General features: G+C 40.8%; 1 protein-coding gene across 2 annotated transcripts in view; it reads left to right on the forward strand.

The window, feature by feature from the left end:
* CHN2 (chimerin 2) overlaps window positions 1–15,039 on the forward strand; it is a 292,015-nt gene that overhangs the window by 165,951 nt on the left and 111,025 nt on the right. The window contains exon 4 of one of the 2 annotated variants that reach the window (XM_045564214.1): window positions 12,339–12,370. The exons of the other annotated variant lie outside the window; for it this stretch is intronic. Coding sequence (XP_045420170.1) covers window positions 12,339–12,370 — 32 coding nt within the window. The remainder of the gene's footprint in view (window positions 1–12,338; window positions 12,371–15,039) is intronic. 2 annotated transcript variants of the gene reach the window in all.

Below are 15,039 nucleotides of genomic sequence, written 5' to 3' on the forward strand. Positions count from 1 at the left end.
ATATATGCATTATATAGTAAAAGCATTCTGAAGGTCACTAAGATCTCACCGGATGATGTCTCAATGGAGGCAGTATCACACCTAAGGGAGAGAAAATTAGTTCTTGAGGGACACACACACAAAAAAAAACCTTACTTTTTTATGTATAAAGCACAAATATACATACAGAACCCAAACAGGTATGCAGTCCATCCTTAGTATTAAAATTTTATTGTGGAGAGGTGATTATGGGGAAAACATGTCTAAAAAGGTTCCATAGGGGACTATAATGCAAAAAAGGTTGAGAACACTTCACTAGACAAGCTTTTAATGTCTACCATCTCCCAGGCTCTGTCCTTTTCTTATGTAGGTAGATTAATTTCATCCATCACTTTGAACATTTAATACTCTTGCACTCTAGGAGAGGGAGAAAAAAGTGACTTCTGAGAGAAGAATAAGAATGATGGACATTTTGCCTTTTCCAAAGTACATATAGTACCACTTAACCCAAATACCATTAAGCTTTGACGGAAGGAATTTACTAACAAGAGTGAGGAATTAAATGAGTATACTCACACAATCTTTTTCGCCCTAGAAATTTAACAGCAACATTAGTTTTACCTTGATTTGATTCGATTCTATTGGGTACTTCAAGCTCTTTGAGCTTAAGAGATATGTGGAGAATTTAAAGAGGGTTTGGAGGAGAATAATGAAGATGAATTAAGGATTGGAAAATGGGATCTATTAAAAAAGGCCAAAAGAACAAGGATTATTTAGTCTGAGGAAGAACAGGCAATCCGGTGGCACAGAGATGGGTTTTAATAATGAAAGCCTTATTCTTTAGAGAATATTCTCAGATTCTCATCTGTACTGAAGACCAAAAAAATGAAAGATGCATAATTTGAAGCAAGAGGGATACGAGGTTAGATATTAAGATAAAATTTCTGTCCATGATTAAATCCTGCATTTTGATTCTCCTTTATAGGATTTCTTATTTTCAAGTAAAGTTCCCGTCTATAGGATCAGAAGTTTGGACAGGCCAACCCATGATATTTGATTCCCCCATCCTGGGGGGAGGTGGGCCAGCCAGCCCACCCAATAAGGCCTCCATGGGATTTGGCTTGTTGGAAGGAAACACTCATTTTACCTGGACCTGTGGATCCAGGATGGCAGAGGATGAGTTCAAAACTCTAGCCAAGAGAGTGCCAGGTCAGAGCCACAGCAGTATGCCTAATTGGGTTGTCCAAACAAGGAGGGCCTCAGGTGGGTTTTGGGAGCCAACACTTGGAGCTGAGGAATCATATGGTACCAGGGAAGATGTAGCAAAGAGTGAGTTAAAGTGAGCTGCTTGGAAGAAGATCTGGAGAGATGAGTGTCACCCATGCCTTGGCTTTGGGGTGTTCCTGGAAGCCTGCAGTGAAAGTGGATCAAAATCCATGTAGAGTTTCTAGGAAGGTGTCCCAAGCTTCTAGGAAGGTGTTCATTCTCTCAGGGTTTTGGAGCTGCTGCCCAAAGTCATAGTTCCCAGTCCTGGGTGTGAGTCAGGATCACCTGTGGAGCTTGGCAAACCTTATAGACACCCTGGCTCCAGCTCTGGAGATTTTGATTTAATGGGAATATCACTTAGAATTCTGTTGTGAGCAATAAAAATCAGATCTGGCTAAATTTAGCAAAATGCAGGGGTGGGGGGTGTGGACCCATGGTGGTTGGAGGGTACGAGGAAATTCCTGAATGGAAAGAAAAGCTGATCAAAGGAGGAAGGGGTGCCCGTGAGTACACTGTAGCTTGGATCCACACTGCACTCTCCTTTCAGTTCTGCCCACATGGGCTCTCTTGCCTCCCAAGCTTAGTTCACAAATCTCCCCTCTGTGCCCCCAAGCAACACAATTGAGTCCTTGGGGGTATAGGATCCAGCCTACAGGCCCGTCCTCTGGTCCCCCAGATTCAATCCCTGATTGTGGCAGGGAGAAGCCTGCTGGTCCCAAGTTTCCTGTGGAGTTCTCAAGCAGGCTTAATGTCCCTCTGCTCTGGGGTAAGTCCCACTCTGCTGGAGCAGCCAGGCAGGCAGCACTGGGGAGGGCCAGCAGGCTGGGAGCTCACAGTCTGGGCACCCCTTGGTCCAATGCAGGTCTTTAAGAGGAAAGGCATGAGCCCCACTCCTTGTGGTAGCCTGGGTGTGGTGGGTGTGCCAACAGAGGGGAAGCAGCTGCTCTGAGAGCTCAGGCTCAATTGGCCCTTGGGGCACCTGTGCGAACTCACATGGGAACTGGCATGGTTGCATCAGCAGCTGTAGGTGGGGGAAGGGAGGAGGAGAAGAAGAGTCTGAATGGAGGAGAGCCGGCCCTCTGGTCCCCTTTGTCTCGAGAGCCCCCCTGGCTTTCTGCACTCTCCTCTCCCCTGAAGGCAGCCCACCCTGAATGTCCAAGCTCCGGAATCACACGGTTCCCCAGGGACCCATCAGCTCCCTGTGGCCACCACAGTCTGGGCAGGAGTTGGGAAAATTTGTGTGGGGACCAGTGACAAGAAAACTGAAGGGCTGAGGCTCCCTGGGGAGGACAAAGGCACACAACGGGTGGGAAGGCAGAACGGCTGGAGTTTTTGGTGAGGTGGCGTGACCCCAAGGGGGCTGACAGTCAGTGCTCTGTTTTCGAGAAGCTCCCAGTTCACTAGCAGCAGCAGTTTTGGGGCTCACAAGGGTGGAGAAGTTCTCCAGCAGTCCGGAGCCAGCGTCTGCCAGAGGTGTGAGGGGAGGAAAAACAAACACCCCCACCTGCCCTTTCCATAGGGCTCCAGATTCCTTGGAGGTTGATCTCTGCCAAAATCTTGCTCCTTCTTGTTCTGCTTCATAACTTCTTCCCATGGACTCTCCAGTAGGTTCTGGCACTTTTCCCCCGGAATTACACCTGGGCTATTTTTTTTTTTTTTTCATCTAAAACTTTTCCTTCTCTGTGAGAGGATCTGGCAACCGATATCCCTAGTCAGCCATCTTGCCTCTGATCCTGTGAAGAATTTTGACCAGAGAGCAATGTGATGAGATTTGGGTCTTCTGGCTTCAGTGTGAAAGACAGAGTGGAGTGTGATGAGACTACAGAGAGACCAGTAAAAAGACTATTTTAATGGTCCAGGTGAATAGATAGCACAGTGCACATGGAGAGAAACAGACAATTTTAACAGCAATTAAGGAATTACATACAAAGAACAGGACTTAGTGACGGATTGCAAGTGGTGTTGGGGAGAAAGAGGAGTCTGGGGTGATGGTTTCCAGCTTGGGCACTGGGTGGGTGATGCCCTGGATGGTACCAGTCACAGGGATGAAGAGAAAGAGAGGTTGAGTCATCATCTGTGATACATAGATCAGCCTACCCAAGTCCCCAGAATGGACATGTTTGGGGTTTTTAACAATTTTTATCTCAATTTATCTATAATAGCAGAGTCAGTGTTTTCTGAGTGCATTGCCTATTGTCCTTGGATGATTTCCTTTCCTTTTGGCATAGGAGAAGATTACAGGCTTTGGTGTCAATCAGACCTTCATTTGGGTCTTATCTCCACGCCTCTGCATGATCTTCAAGTAATGTAACTGTACAGGCCTTCCTCTTCCCATCTGCAAAATGGGAAGGACGACCACTATGGGACTTGCTTGTGGGGAAACCTGAAACACCCACGCTGAAGCCGCGTGTTAAGCATTGGGTGCTTCTCTACCCCTCCTGGCCCTGCCCTTAGTGGAGTTCTGGGTCAGGGTCACTAGGTCTAAACCAGAAGTCAGAACTAGAGACAAAAGTGCTCAACGTGTGAGATATGAGTATTTGTATAAGTGTGTGTCTGGGTGTACTTGCCCTGCTGTTGTTTCTCAAATCTAAATATAAGTAATTTGGACAATTCACCTTCCTCTTTTATGATGCTTATTTTGTATAGTGCTTATATAAGGAAGCCTGGGAAATCAGGACTTCATCAAGGTCTATGTCAGAGAGCCATTCAGACAATGCTTCAGCCTCCTCACTTCTGGGGCATCTTTTGTGACTTGGGGAAGCTGTGAGTGGAGCAAGTTTTGTTTCTGACCCAATGATTAGGGCAAAGTTTGAAAGCAACATGTTATGAGGTATGGAGTCCCCTAGAAATAAGAGATTTAAACATTAGCTCACATGTGTGCATAGCCTGGCTTATTACTCCCAAGAAATAACTTGAATTTTTGTCTTTAGTGTTTTCTATAGTTGATATTGTTTAAAATTTTTCCCAGAGGGGAAGGGATTCCCTTATTAAACTTATTGACAATTTAGTCTGTTCCATTTTTGTCTTCTTCTGATCTACATCCTGGAGTGGTTGGAGATATTTCGCCAGTACTGTCTTTTCTTAAGGCCACCTTTATAAATTATCAACTTAGCAAACACAAATATTTCCTTTTGCTCCATTTTACTTTATGTATTTGAAGTATTTGCATTTGGTTTTAAAAAATGTTTGTTTGTTTGTTTGTTTGTTTGTTTGTTGAGACAGAGTCTCACTCTGTTGCCTGGGGTAGAGTGCCATGGCATCAGCCTAGCTCACAGCAACCTCAAACTCCTGGGCTCAAGCGATCCTTCTGCCTCAGCCTCCTGAGTAGCTGGGACTACAGGCATGCGCCACCATGCCCAGCTAATGTTTTCTGTATATATTTTTAGTTGTCCATATAATTTCTTTCTGTTTTTAGTAGAGACGGGGTCTCGCTCTTGCTCAGGCTGGTCTCAACTCCTGAGCTCAAATGATCCACCCACCTCAGCCTCCCACAGTGCTAGGATTACAGGCGTGAGCCACTGCGCCTGGCCTTAAAATAATGTTTTTAATAACCTTCCTTGGGAATACTCAAGAGTTCAAAGTTCTTTCAGTCTAAAGCAGAATTTCTCAACCTCATGACTGTTGGCATTGGGGTGGGGATAATTCTTTGTAGTATGGGGTTGTCTTGTGCATTGCAGGATATTTATCAACATCCCTGGACTCCACCCACTAGACACCAGTAGCGTCCTCCCCCAGGTGTGAACAGTCAAAACTGTTTCCAGACTTTGCCAAATGTCCCCCTGGGGGGGAGGGGGGCAAAATCACCTCCCCTCTTAGATGAGAACTACTGGTATAAAGAAAAGTCTTTTACTTTTTATTTACTATAATATTATCACGGATTTTTAAATCATAATTTCTGGGAAAAAAATGAAAGCAAAAAACAAACGGAATGAACGGGAACTGCTCTGGTCTTGAGCACTGTAACCTGACATATTCGTGTGCATTGTTAATCTAAATTAACAATGTTAGATCAACTCGTATGGACTGTACTTACAGAACTTAGCAAAGCCGTCGATAACCTTTTAAGGAGGTTTATTACAGAAAGCCTGACCAGTAGATTTTTATAATACATTCTAATCAAGAGAGGAAGGAATTCACCTCCTCAGGGCCCTACCAGAATTCAGAAAGCATTAAAGAAATGCCATAAGGAAAAATAGCTGGAAAGAGATGGGTGATTTAGAGTTGGCTTGATTTTCATCCTATGCTATGCACTTTGACTGCAAGAGTATAAATCTCAGTACTTGCATTTTCTTTCTCTCCCTTTCAACAGAGATTTTTGATTTCTAATTAAAAACGAATTATCTGTATTTATTTCTTTCTTCTTTTTTTTTCTTTTTAGAGCCATGGTTGGAGGAAGTTTAGATCCATATTTATTTTTTATGGATGAAATGGCCCCGATATCACCAGCACAAATCCCTCCCTCAAAAGCCTTTTTTCCCCACTTGATCCGTATCTCAGAAAATCCAGCAGTCTAACTGCCCTGTGGAGGAGGTTGCTAAATTGGGTTTTTAAATTATTTCTACTAAGTAAAAACTTAACATATGCCAGCTGCGGAGGGATTATAAAAGCTTTGTTTTTTCAATAATTGGAAACCTTGTTTACAGAGGACTCACAATATTCTTTAAATGTCTTTGTGTTGAATATAAAAGAACTTGTGTTTATCTAGGCAACGATAATCTGACTATAAAGCAAACTCATTTAAGGATTATGCGTCCTGTCTCTCACTATGCAGCTGTCACCATACTGTTCTCTCAAGCTTTGCAGAACGCTGAGAATTCTTCCTTAAAATTAGAAAAATAAATCGAAAAGTAAACCAGGTAGTTCGGGAATTACATGTCATTCTAGACCACAGGGAAATATTTCAGAAACTCCAAATATCACTAAATCTGGGCAAATTTATCCAAACTTTGCTAACTCATTGATGGAATTCAGTTCATTTTTAAAGAGATTTTAAGGGGTTCGATCCTGGCAAAGAAGAATGAAGGACCTAATATTCAGATAACCTCATATTTAGCCAAGTTGTTGACTTTGAGAGCCAAGGAAGCCTCAAGCTAGTTGTTCAGTGTCTGTCTGTAAAATAATAGCACTCATTGACCTCATAGAGTTGTTTGGAAACTTAAACGAGACAATACAAGTGAAACCATCAAGACAGTTTTGGGCACAGAGCAGCCACTCAATAATTGTTCCGAGTCTCAGTTTTGCACATGCAGTACCTCATCTTTGAAACAGCCTTATTAAAGTAGCATATTATTATAACTCCAGTTTTGTTGAAAATTGAGGAAAATGAGATGCGAAGAAGTTTAATAATCTACTCAGGGTCATATAGTAATTGGATTGATGATCGAGGATCTACATCGTATTCTTTGTCTCATTCTGCAAACATGTAATGAATAGAGTCACCCTTTGTTCTCCGAACACTCGCTGTCCGAATATTTGCTGTTAGGACTTACTAAAAATTTTAACTGAAAGCCTTTCCCAATTAGAAACCTGCTATAACAAGTTCTCACGTGTGTGGCAGCTTCTCAAATTTTAATGTGTCTATGACTCCCCTTTGAAATGCAGATTCTGCATTTCTAGCAAGTTCCAAGGTGATGCCAAAGCTACTGGTCCCAGGGATCACACTTTGAATAGCAGGGTGCTGAAGACAGAGGGTGAGCTTCTCTCATATCTCAGTGTTCTCCTGATAGGCTACATGTTTAAACATACTGCATGTCATATCTCTTACATGTTTAAACATACTGCATGTCATATCTCTAATTTCCCTACCTTTTCCCTGAGGGTTTACTCCTTCTGTATTTGTTTAGCCTAGGCACCTGAGGGCACTACCAACCCAGGTCCAATTAGATAGTAACTTTGCATCTTTGGCAATATTACTGCATTGTTTATTCTTATTATAGTACATGCTCAGTATAGAAGGGCAGTGAGATTCCTGTTTTATTCAGCTGTAGACTGCACAAAAATTTACCTACTTATTACTCTATTAAGTGTGAAACAATAAGGTAATTGGTTTTTAAAGGTTTTATATTGTGTAAAAATTATTTTTAGATTGTTATTTAGGGACATTTTAGTAATATTTGGAAAATTGAGATATTTGGATGCCCTAAACATGAATCATTATTTTTTCCATGTAAAGTAATGGAATAGAGGCTCTTGCCATTGGACACTTTGCTGGCCAGCACATTTTTTAGGAATGGATTAGATTCAGATAGTAAGGGGTCCCTATATTTGCTCTGTGCCAGATATTGGCAGGAATCCTATGAATACAATAATGATGAAGACAAAATTGCTGCTCCAAAAACCTCACAGGGTAGTTAGAGAAGAAACTGGGAAGTAAAAATTTAAAACACAGTGAGATATGTAAAGGGAGTTCTAAGAACACAGCAAAGTATGGGCCCAACTCTTCCTTCTGTACAGAGGAGGCCCTCTCTGGATACCAGTAATAGTCAATATTGATTGAAGAGCTGTGCACCAGGCAACATTGCAAGCACTCTACACAAATTTATGTATTTAACTATTACAGTAACCTGGTGAGGCAGGTACTTTTATTATCATTCTTATTTTAGAGGTAAGAAAACTGAGGAATAGAAAAATCAGTAACTTGCTTAAGGTCACACAGATCTGTCCTTAAAGCCAGGTGATCTGAGTTCAGAGCTTGCCCTCTCCACCATTTGATCTGCCCCTTCTGAAAGAGAATTCAGTGTCTTCAAATAAGAACCTCTAAGAAATGATGGACATATTAGAGGGAGTACACTTCTGGAACTGCAAGTAATTTGTTTTGATGGGAGCATAGGATGAGCAAGGCTGATGAGGCCATTAGGCTGGAAGCCGTAACATTTGCATCAGCCTCACATATATAGGAACACAGTACGTGGATAGTATGGACAGGACCAAAACCATCTTCGATAGTCACAGTCCTGGCAATTTAATTATATTTGAGATGTGACTCTAAAGTCATGAAAAAGATTTTATTTTAGCACGTAACATTACACAAGCATGGTACCTTTCCCTCAGTCATCTTGGGTAGCTCTGCTTTTATTTCCGCCAAGTTCCCATTGCTCAGAGTGTGTTGGGGAATGTCTGTTCTAAAATATCTTCCGAGCAAGTCACAGTGAAAATTTTATTATCTTATCATCATGCCTCATTTTTGTCTCAAATGTATTTCCTAGTTCAATCACCCATCCCATTCACTGGTGTTGACTCTGAATAACTTATGCCTCTTTGCCAAAATAATATCCACTCTCAAATCCATTTTCAAAAAACAAATATGTATTTTTATATAGCAATGATTCTGACTTTAATATGTGCTTAAAAATCATCCAGGGGCTTGATTAACTAACACATTATATCCCCACCCTCAATAATTTTGGCTCGGTTGGTCCAAGGTGGGGATCAGCAATCTGCAATCTTTAACAAACTTCCTGACGTTTCTGTTTCGAATGACCAAACTTTGAGAAGTGCAGCTGTAAGGATATTTACAAGAAAGGGTGGTATATCTAAGGCAGTTCCAAAGGAGAGATTCTAAAAAGGTTCTGATCAGCAGGGTTTCCAGTGGCTTGTATTGTGCTTACCTTGGGAGACTATTCTCTTGTAGATGATGCTTATTTAGAAAAAAATGCTGTATTTTTAAAAAGAATCAGCCACCATTCTGCATGGCCACACCACATACACTGAATCCACCGGTGCCCGGGGAAGGACCCATTTCATGTGCTTGTGAGCTCCTACTTGGCGCTCTCCTATCTGAACCGGTTGGATTACCTAAGGACCCAGTATTAGAGGATCTAGTAATTCATCTACAAACTATGACTTTTTTCCCCTTTTTCTTGAAAAGGGTAGGCTTTTTTCCCTTCTTGGACTTGGAGCACCAATCCTAAGAGCAGGCATGGCAGGCCTGACAGCTGTCAGTCATATTCACAATGGCCAGGTTCACCAGGTGATGGGTTAACTGGCTCCAGCTGCTGCCCCAGGATGATCACAGTGGCGGGGAAGCTCCAGAACCAACTCTCATTCATGCTATGTTACATCCCTTCCTAAAGCCACCCAAATTAATCCTCTAGTTTTTGCTTAAGTTGCCTGATTTGAACAAACATAATTTTCAGTGAAAATGCAAGAAGCATTTCTGAGTTGCCTTACTTTGTATTTACCAACTATCCTCTGTCCCATTCACACAGAAGAGAATCTCATATAATTGGACACTGAAATTAAGAGCCACAGCTTCTTTAATAAAACAAATCCAGATTTCCGCTGGTGGCTTACACAGAGCTGTGCCTGGGTAGTGAGTTGGGCTTCTCTAGGGCAGGTCTCTTGTCCCTAGGAGCCCTAATAGCCAGCCAACTGTGTTTTGTCTGGATATGAGGGTCCAGTATTATCCAACATGAAGAAATATGGGTGTTCTATGATTTTTCTAGGGTCATTTAATTTAAACATTAAGTTCTTGACAGGCTTAAAGTTTAGTGAGGAAAAGAGATAGAGACTATGTTTAGATTCCTGTGAGCAAAAAGTTTAGGAAAAAGAAGAGATTTTTGTTTTTTATATCCTAGCCATTATCTCTCTCTTTAACATTAACAAAGACAGCTATATTTTCTTTAAGAGCTACAAAGACAACAAAGAGAAGAGAGATTGAATCAGGCTGCTATTCAAACAGCCCTTGACCAAGAGGAGCAGTGATCAGATGACCAAACACATCCTCTCTCACTCCCATCTTTCCTCTCCTCCTATGTAGGGTTGCCAGATTCAGAATAAAAAAAGAAAGAAAGAAAGAGAAATAAAACCAGGATGGCTAGTTAAATTTAAATTTGAGATAACAAGGAGTAATATTTTAGTATATGTCTTATGCAATATTTGGAACCTATTCCATGGTCCTATTCCATGTGCAGTCTGTCCCCCCACCCCAATGCCATACTCTTTATTTTCTAGTGGTTTTCACATGCAGAGGATTTGTCCCTCAATTGGATCAAACTCTCCTCCGGGCAGGATCTTATCTGGTGTCCCTCAAGGCACCATAAATATTGACTTCTCTAGGTGGGGGCCTATGTTAGATTTCTCCTTAAGAGGTTGCCTCCTGCTGCAAGCTCAGAACACCTCTGAGCTCCTCATACCTTTCGTCTCAGCACCTGCGAGGTCATCGCTTCATGAACAATGACTGGCCTGAGCACAGAGCCCTGAATATAAAAAGTGTGTCATATATTTTCATGATTGATTGATGAACTGAAAGCAGTTTATTGTCTTGTTAAGAGTCAATTAAATTCAACATTTATTAACTACTTATCTGCATGCCAGGAGTTAGTAGTAGGTTCTATTACCATGCTTTCCATAGGGGAAGTTAGATTAATTACTCTAATCTAAAATAAGAGGGAATTAAGAGGATGGAGGAACGGAATGGGGTTGAGAGCTATATCCAGATTTTGCAAGCTTGTATTATGGCTTAGATAAAAAAGATGGAAATAAAAATGTGGTCCACATATATAGGGAATCATTTCAAATTTTGGAATATTGCCTCTTGAAGAACGGAGAGAGATTTTGCCATTATATGCTCTGCTTCCATTGGCTTTTCTAGTCCTAAATTTCTTCTATGGCACGTTGGTTTTGCAGTTACCAATCTATAATATCATAAAAGTAAGGAAGAACTTTGAAAGCCAATAGGGTGATATAAATGACAGAGTATTCAACTCATATTGAAAAGCTTACCAGCATGTAGAGTAATGGTACACGTCACTTATAGAAAGGACATCAGATAATAAGGTGCCTTTTTATACACTTTGTGCTTCTATTAATGACATTATTTAAATCTTCCTTCACAAATGACACTGAGCAGGCTTCAAACCTTGAAGATTAAGAGAGTTATGAATGCCCCTCTTGGTTGAGTAATTTTCAGGTGTAAAATGCACAGAAGAGTGAACACATATTTAGAAGTGTCTAGATGATTAGTTTCCTACCAGCTAGGCTTGTCCTAGACAGAATTGTGAGCATGGTCCTCAGAGCCCTGGCTCCCCCTTCCTATGTCTTTTTCCAAGTCCCTAGCACCCCACCACCTACTCAGATCCCCTTCATCCTTGTGGAGGCTGAGGGTAGGCAAGGAAACTGCCCACTATCTTGAAATCCTGCCACTGTGGCTATCCCTGAGGCCTGCTGAGAAAAGTGCCCCTTTGACTGTAGAAAGGACTGCAATGAAATAGCTGCCAAGCTCATATTCTACTCCAGTGAATAAACATAAACTTGCTGTCGTGCGCATAACCATCAATAAAAATCCATAGCTTAAATGTGGCTGTCCTATATTTTGAGTGTCCCTGGAGTTAGACAAGAAGAACAAAAGCTGAACGTGAGAATTCTTGTTGTTTACCAACTGAAACACCATAAACATAAGAAAAAGTTCTTATGAAAGCAGATCACCTTATATGTGAGAAAAATTCAGTGTGACAACCCCAGGGCTAAAGTTGTGGTTGAAAAATCTTTCCGGGAATATTTGTGATTTTTAGTCAACTCATAAATGTTGTCCTCTATATCCTGTACCTCTTGTGTCAAGCGAATTTTAACTCATTAGCCATTTGTTGAAAAAGTAAGAATGTTAGACTATTGATTTTATTTGGAAAGAGATCAAATTTAAGCCTGTTTTATTTTTTAATCCCGGTATATTCTTTGTTTTAATTATAGATACATAACAAAACAATTAGATGAAGATTGAAATAAATGCTGATGTTTTATTCATGCTAGAAATAGTGGTTTTATCCTTCAGGATGAAGCCTTATAATATCGTTATAAATTCCTTAATATTAAAATAAGCATCACTTTGTTTCCTCTGAAAATTTTTTTGTTGGGTGATGGAGTTGGGGTGGGAAATGAGCCCAGTGATTGGAGAAATGTAGTGATTCTAGATCATTCCTACCCAAGATAGTGGAATGTGTTGATTAACTCCATAGCTTCATGGATCTCTGATTTGGGGAATAAAATCTATAATAAAATTACTACCAGGACTCTAGCTCTGTTTATTTGAATAGCATTTTTATCTAGCAGATTTGAATTCAAATGCATTATTAATATTTTTCTTCTTTTTAATATAGGTGGAAAACAGACCAAAATATTATGGAAGAGAGTATGTATTATACTATTCTTTGTTTTAATAATTTAATAAGTAGTCATTTCATGTGTCATTTAAGTATTAAATATTAAAAATCCTTTAATATATGGTCATCATCCCATGTCTATTGTGCAAGAGTTTATAAGAATAAATGCAATCAAGGCTCCTTTGTAATGAATTTTCTTTATAACATTCAGGTGCTTGGTCTCCATTAATGTGGGAGGGAGAGTGTCTCATGCTATATTTCTCTCCACAAAAGCAGCTACTGAGGGCCTGGCAAGTATTTGAAGTGGAAGGCAGCATTTTTCATAAACGAAGCCCTCTGTGTTTTCTCTCACTTTTTACCTCAACACAATATAAACGCTTGGGGTGTCAAAGATCGTGCTCTGTAGCTGAATTCCTGACTTTCATGCACCTCAGTAAACCCAGTGGTCAGGAAAGACATCCCATTTCTCTACAGTCTCATAAAACCCAAATGGTGATTTTTCTTGACTTGTACATATTAGCCAAGTCACCTTAGTACTTTCATTATCAGCCCCCCTTCCCATTTCCCTCTTAGTTTTGACTCTTGTTTTGTTTTACCTTCTCAGCAACCCACTGCAAAGGAAATAGGCATGACCATAAAAGTAAATCACGGTGTAAACTGTGATGTGTAGAACACCTCTCAGAGGGCAGGCGGAATGGTCCCGAGGGAGAGGAGATGCATAAATCACTTTTCTTCCCACATCCAACCTGAAGTCGTTGCGAGGCAAAGTGTCCTTTGAGTCCACATCCCAAACTCTCCTGAAAATCCCAAATCTTCTTCCTCTTATTCCCTTACCCATCAGAGCCTCATCTCCATGATTAATGAGCCTCTTAGTGGTCCCAGCCCAGGGTCCCTTCCCAATAGCCAAGCTGCATCTCAGAATCTTCCTTGTCCAGCCCTTGGCAATTCGGCCAGCACCTCTGGAATACCTGCCCGCGAGCGCTGGCCTCTGCTCCTCTGCCCCTCACGTCCCTAACAGCTGACATATGTTATATTAAATAGTATGGCTTCTTTTCTCAATATACTGGTTTGGGTTTTGCTTGTAGATAGCACAATTAATTAAAAAAGGAGAGAGAGAGAGAGAAAATGAAAACCTACCACACACACTTTTGCACATGAATTCCAAAAGGAACTCCATTTATTATGCATTTTCTTTTTTGTACAAACGTTTTGTTGAATAACCTTTTAGTTCTCATCCTCCAACCCCCAATTCATGTAAAATGTGTATAGTGAGAGGAGACCAAGGAAGCATTTTCTTAACCACGGAAAGGAACATTTTATATTAGAGGAAAATTAGCTTAAAACCTTCAGATTCTGTTTCCCTTTTATTTTATTAAGATGAAGGGGTTTTTTTCCTTCCACTCAAAAAAGTAATACATGTTCTCTTAAGGAAATGCACATGGACATTTTTTCCTAGAAGGAATCACAAGGCACTGTTGACATGGATGCCTTTAGGGAGAGAGAACTTTTACTTCTTTTGTACCTTTCAGCTTTTGAGTTTTTAATTTTCCCACTATGCCCAGATATTACTTTTGTCTTTAAAACGTTAATAAATTAACACCTGCTAATTTGGGAAAAGTAGAAAATACAGGAAAATAGAAGGAAGAAAACACTCATAGTCCCACCATGAAAAGGAATCATTGCTAACTTTTCCCTTCATCCCTTTCTTTCTGGTCTTTGTGCATGCTTTCTTTTTACAATGTTGCAATCATATGATATATATTAGATATTATAGATCATAGATATTTGGACTTTTAAAAATCATGCACAAAGGAAATAACAAGCCACAGACCGTGTGCACAAAATTATCATTTTCTTCTTTTGAACGATTGAATTTTTTAACTTAGTCCTTGATGGTGTCTGCTACTGTTAATCACTTAAACTTGCCAGTTCAAGGAGTTAAAACTTAAGGTCTAGTGTTCTATAGCACAGTGGGATAACTATGGTTAACAACAATTTATTGTATATTTCAGAATAGCTAGAAAGTAAGACCTTGAATGTTCCCAATACAAAGAAATGATAAATGTTTGAGGTGATGGATATCCCAATTACCCTGATTTGATCATCATACATTGTACATATGTATCAAAATATCACAGGTACCCCATAAATATGTGCAATCATTATGTGTCAATTAAAAAATAAAAATTTTTAAAAAGTATGCATGATCAAAATCAAGTATCCAAAAAAAACCCCATAACTGCCTGTTTGGGAGATTCCTCCCCTTTTTCCTGGCCTGACCCCTGGTTGAGGTGTGTCCTGGACATCCCAGCTTCTATCCTTTCTCCCATCGAAGCACTAACCAGGCCCTACCCTGCATAGCTTTTGAGATCAGACGAGATAGGGTATGTTCAGGGTGGTATGGCCATAGACTTCTATCTTTTCTGACTCTGGTGTGGGAAGGTTTCCAATACCTCCTGCCCCTCCCACTCTCCCCCTGCCTGCCCCTCCACCAAACACACACACACACACACACACACACACACACACACACACACACACACACCACACTGGCCCAGCTTGTGCACGGCTGCCCTCAGGACTCTGCCTTTCCCATCTGTCCTGCCTTCTTCAGCCTCAGCTCATGCCACATGGACGGCTTCTCTGTAGGGTTCCTAGGGTCTGATGTCCTCACTCACAAAGCCCCAAACACCTCTGT

Source organism: Lemur catta, chromosome 11, assembly GCF_020740605.2.
Source record: "Lemur catta isolate mLemCat1 chromosome 11, mLemCat1.pri, whole genome shotgun sequence".
Taxonomy (NCBI): Eukaryota; Metazoa; Chordata; class Mammalia; order Primates; family Lemuridae; genus Lemur; species Lemur catta.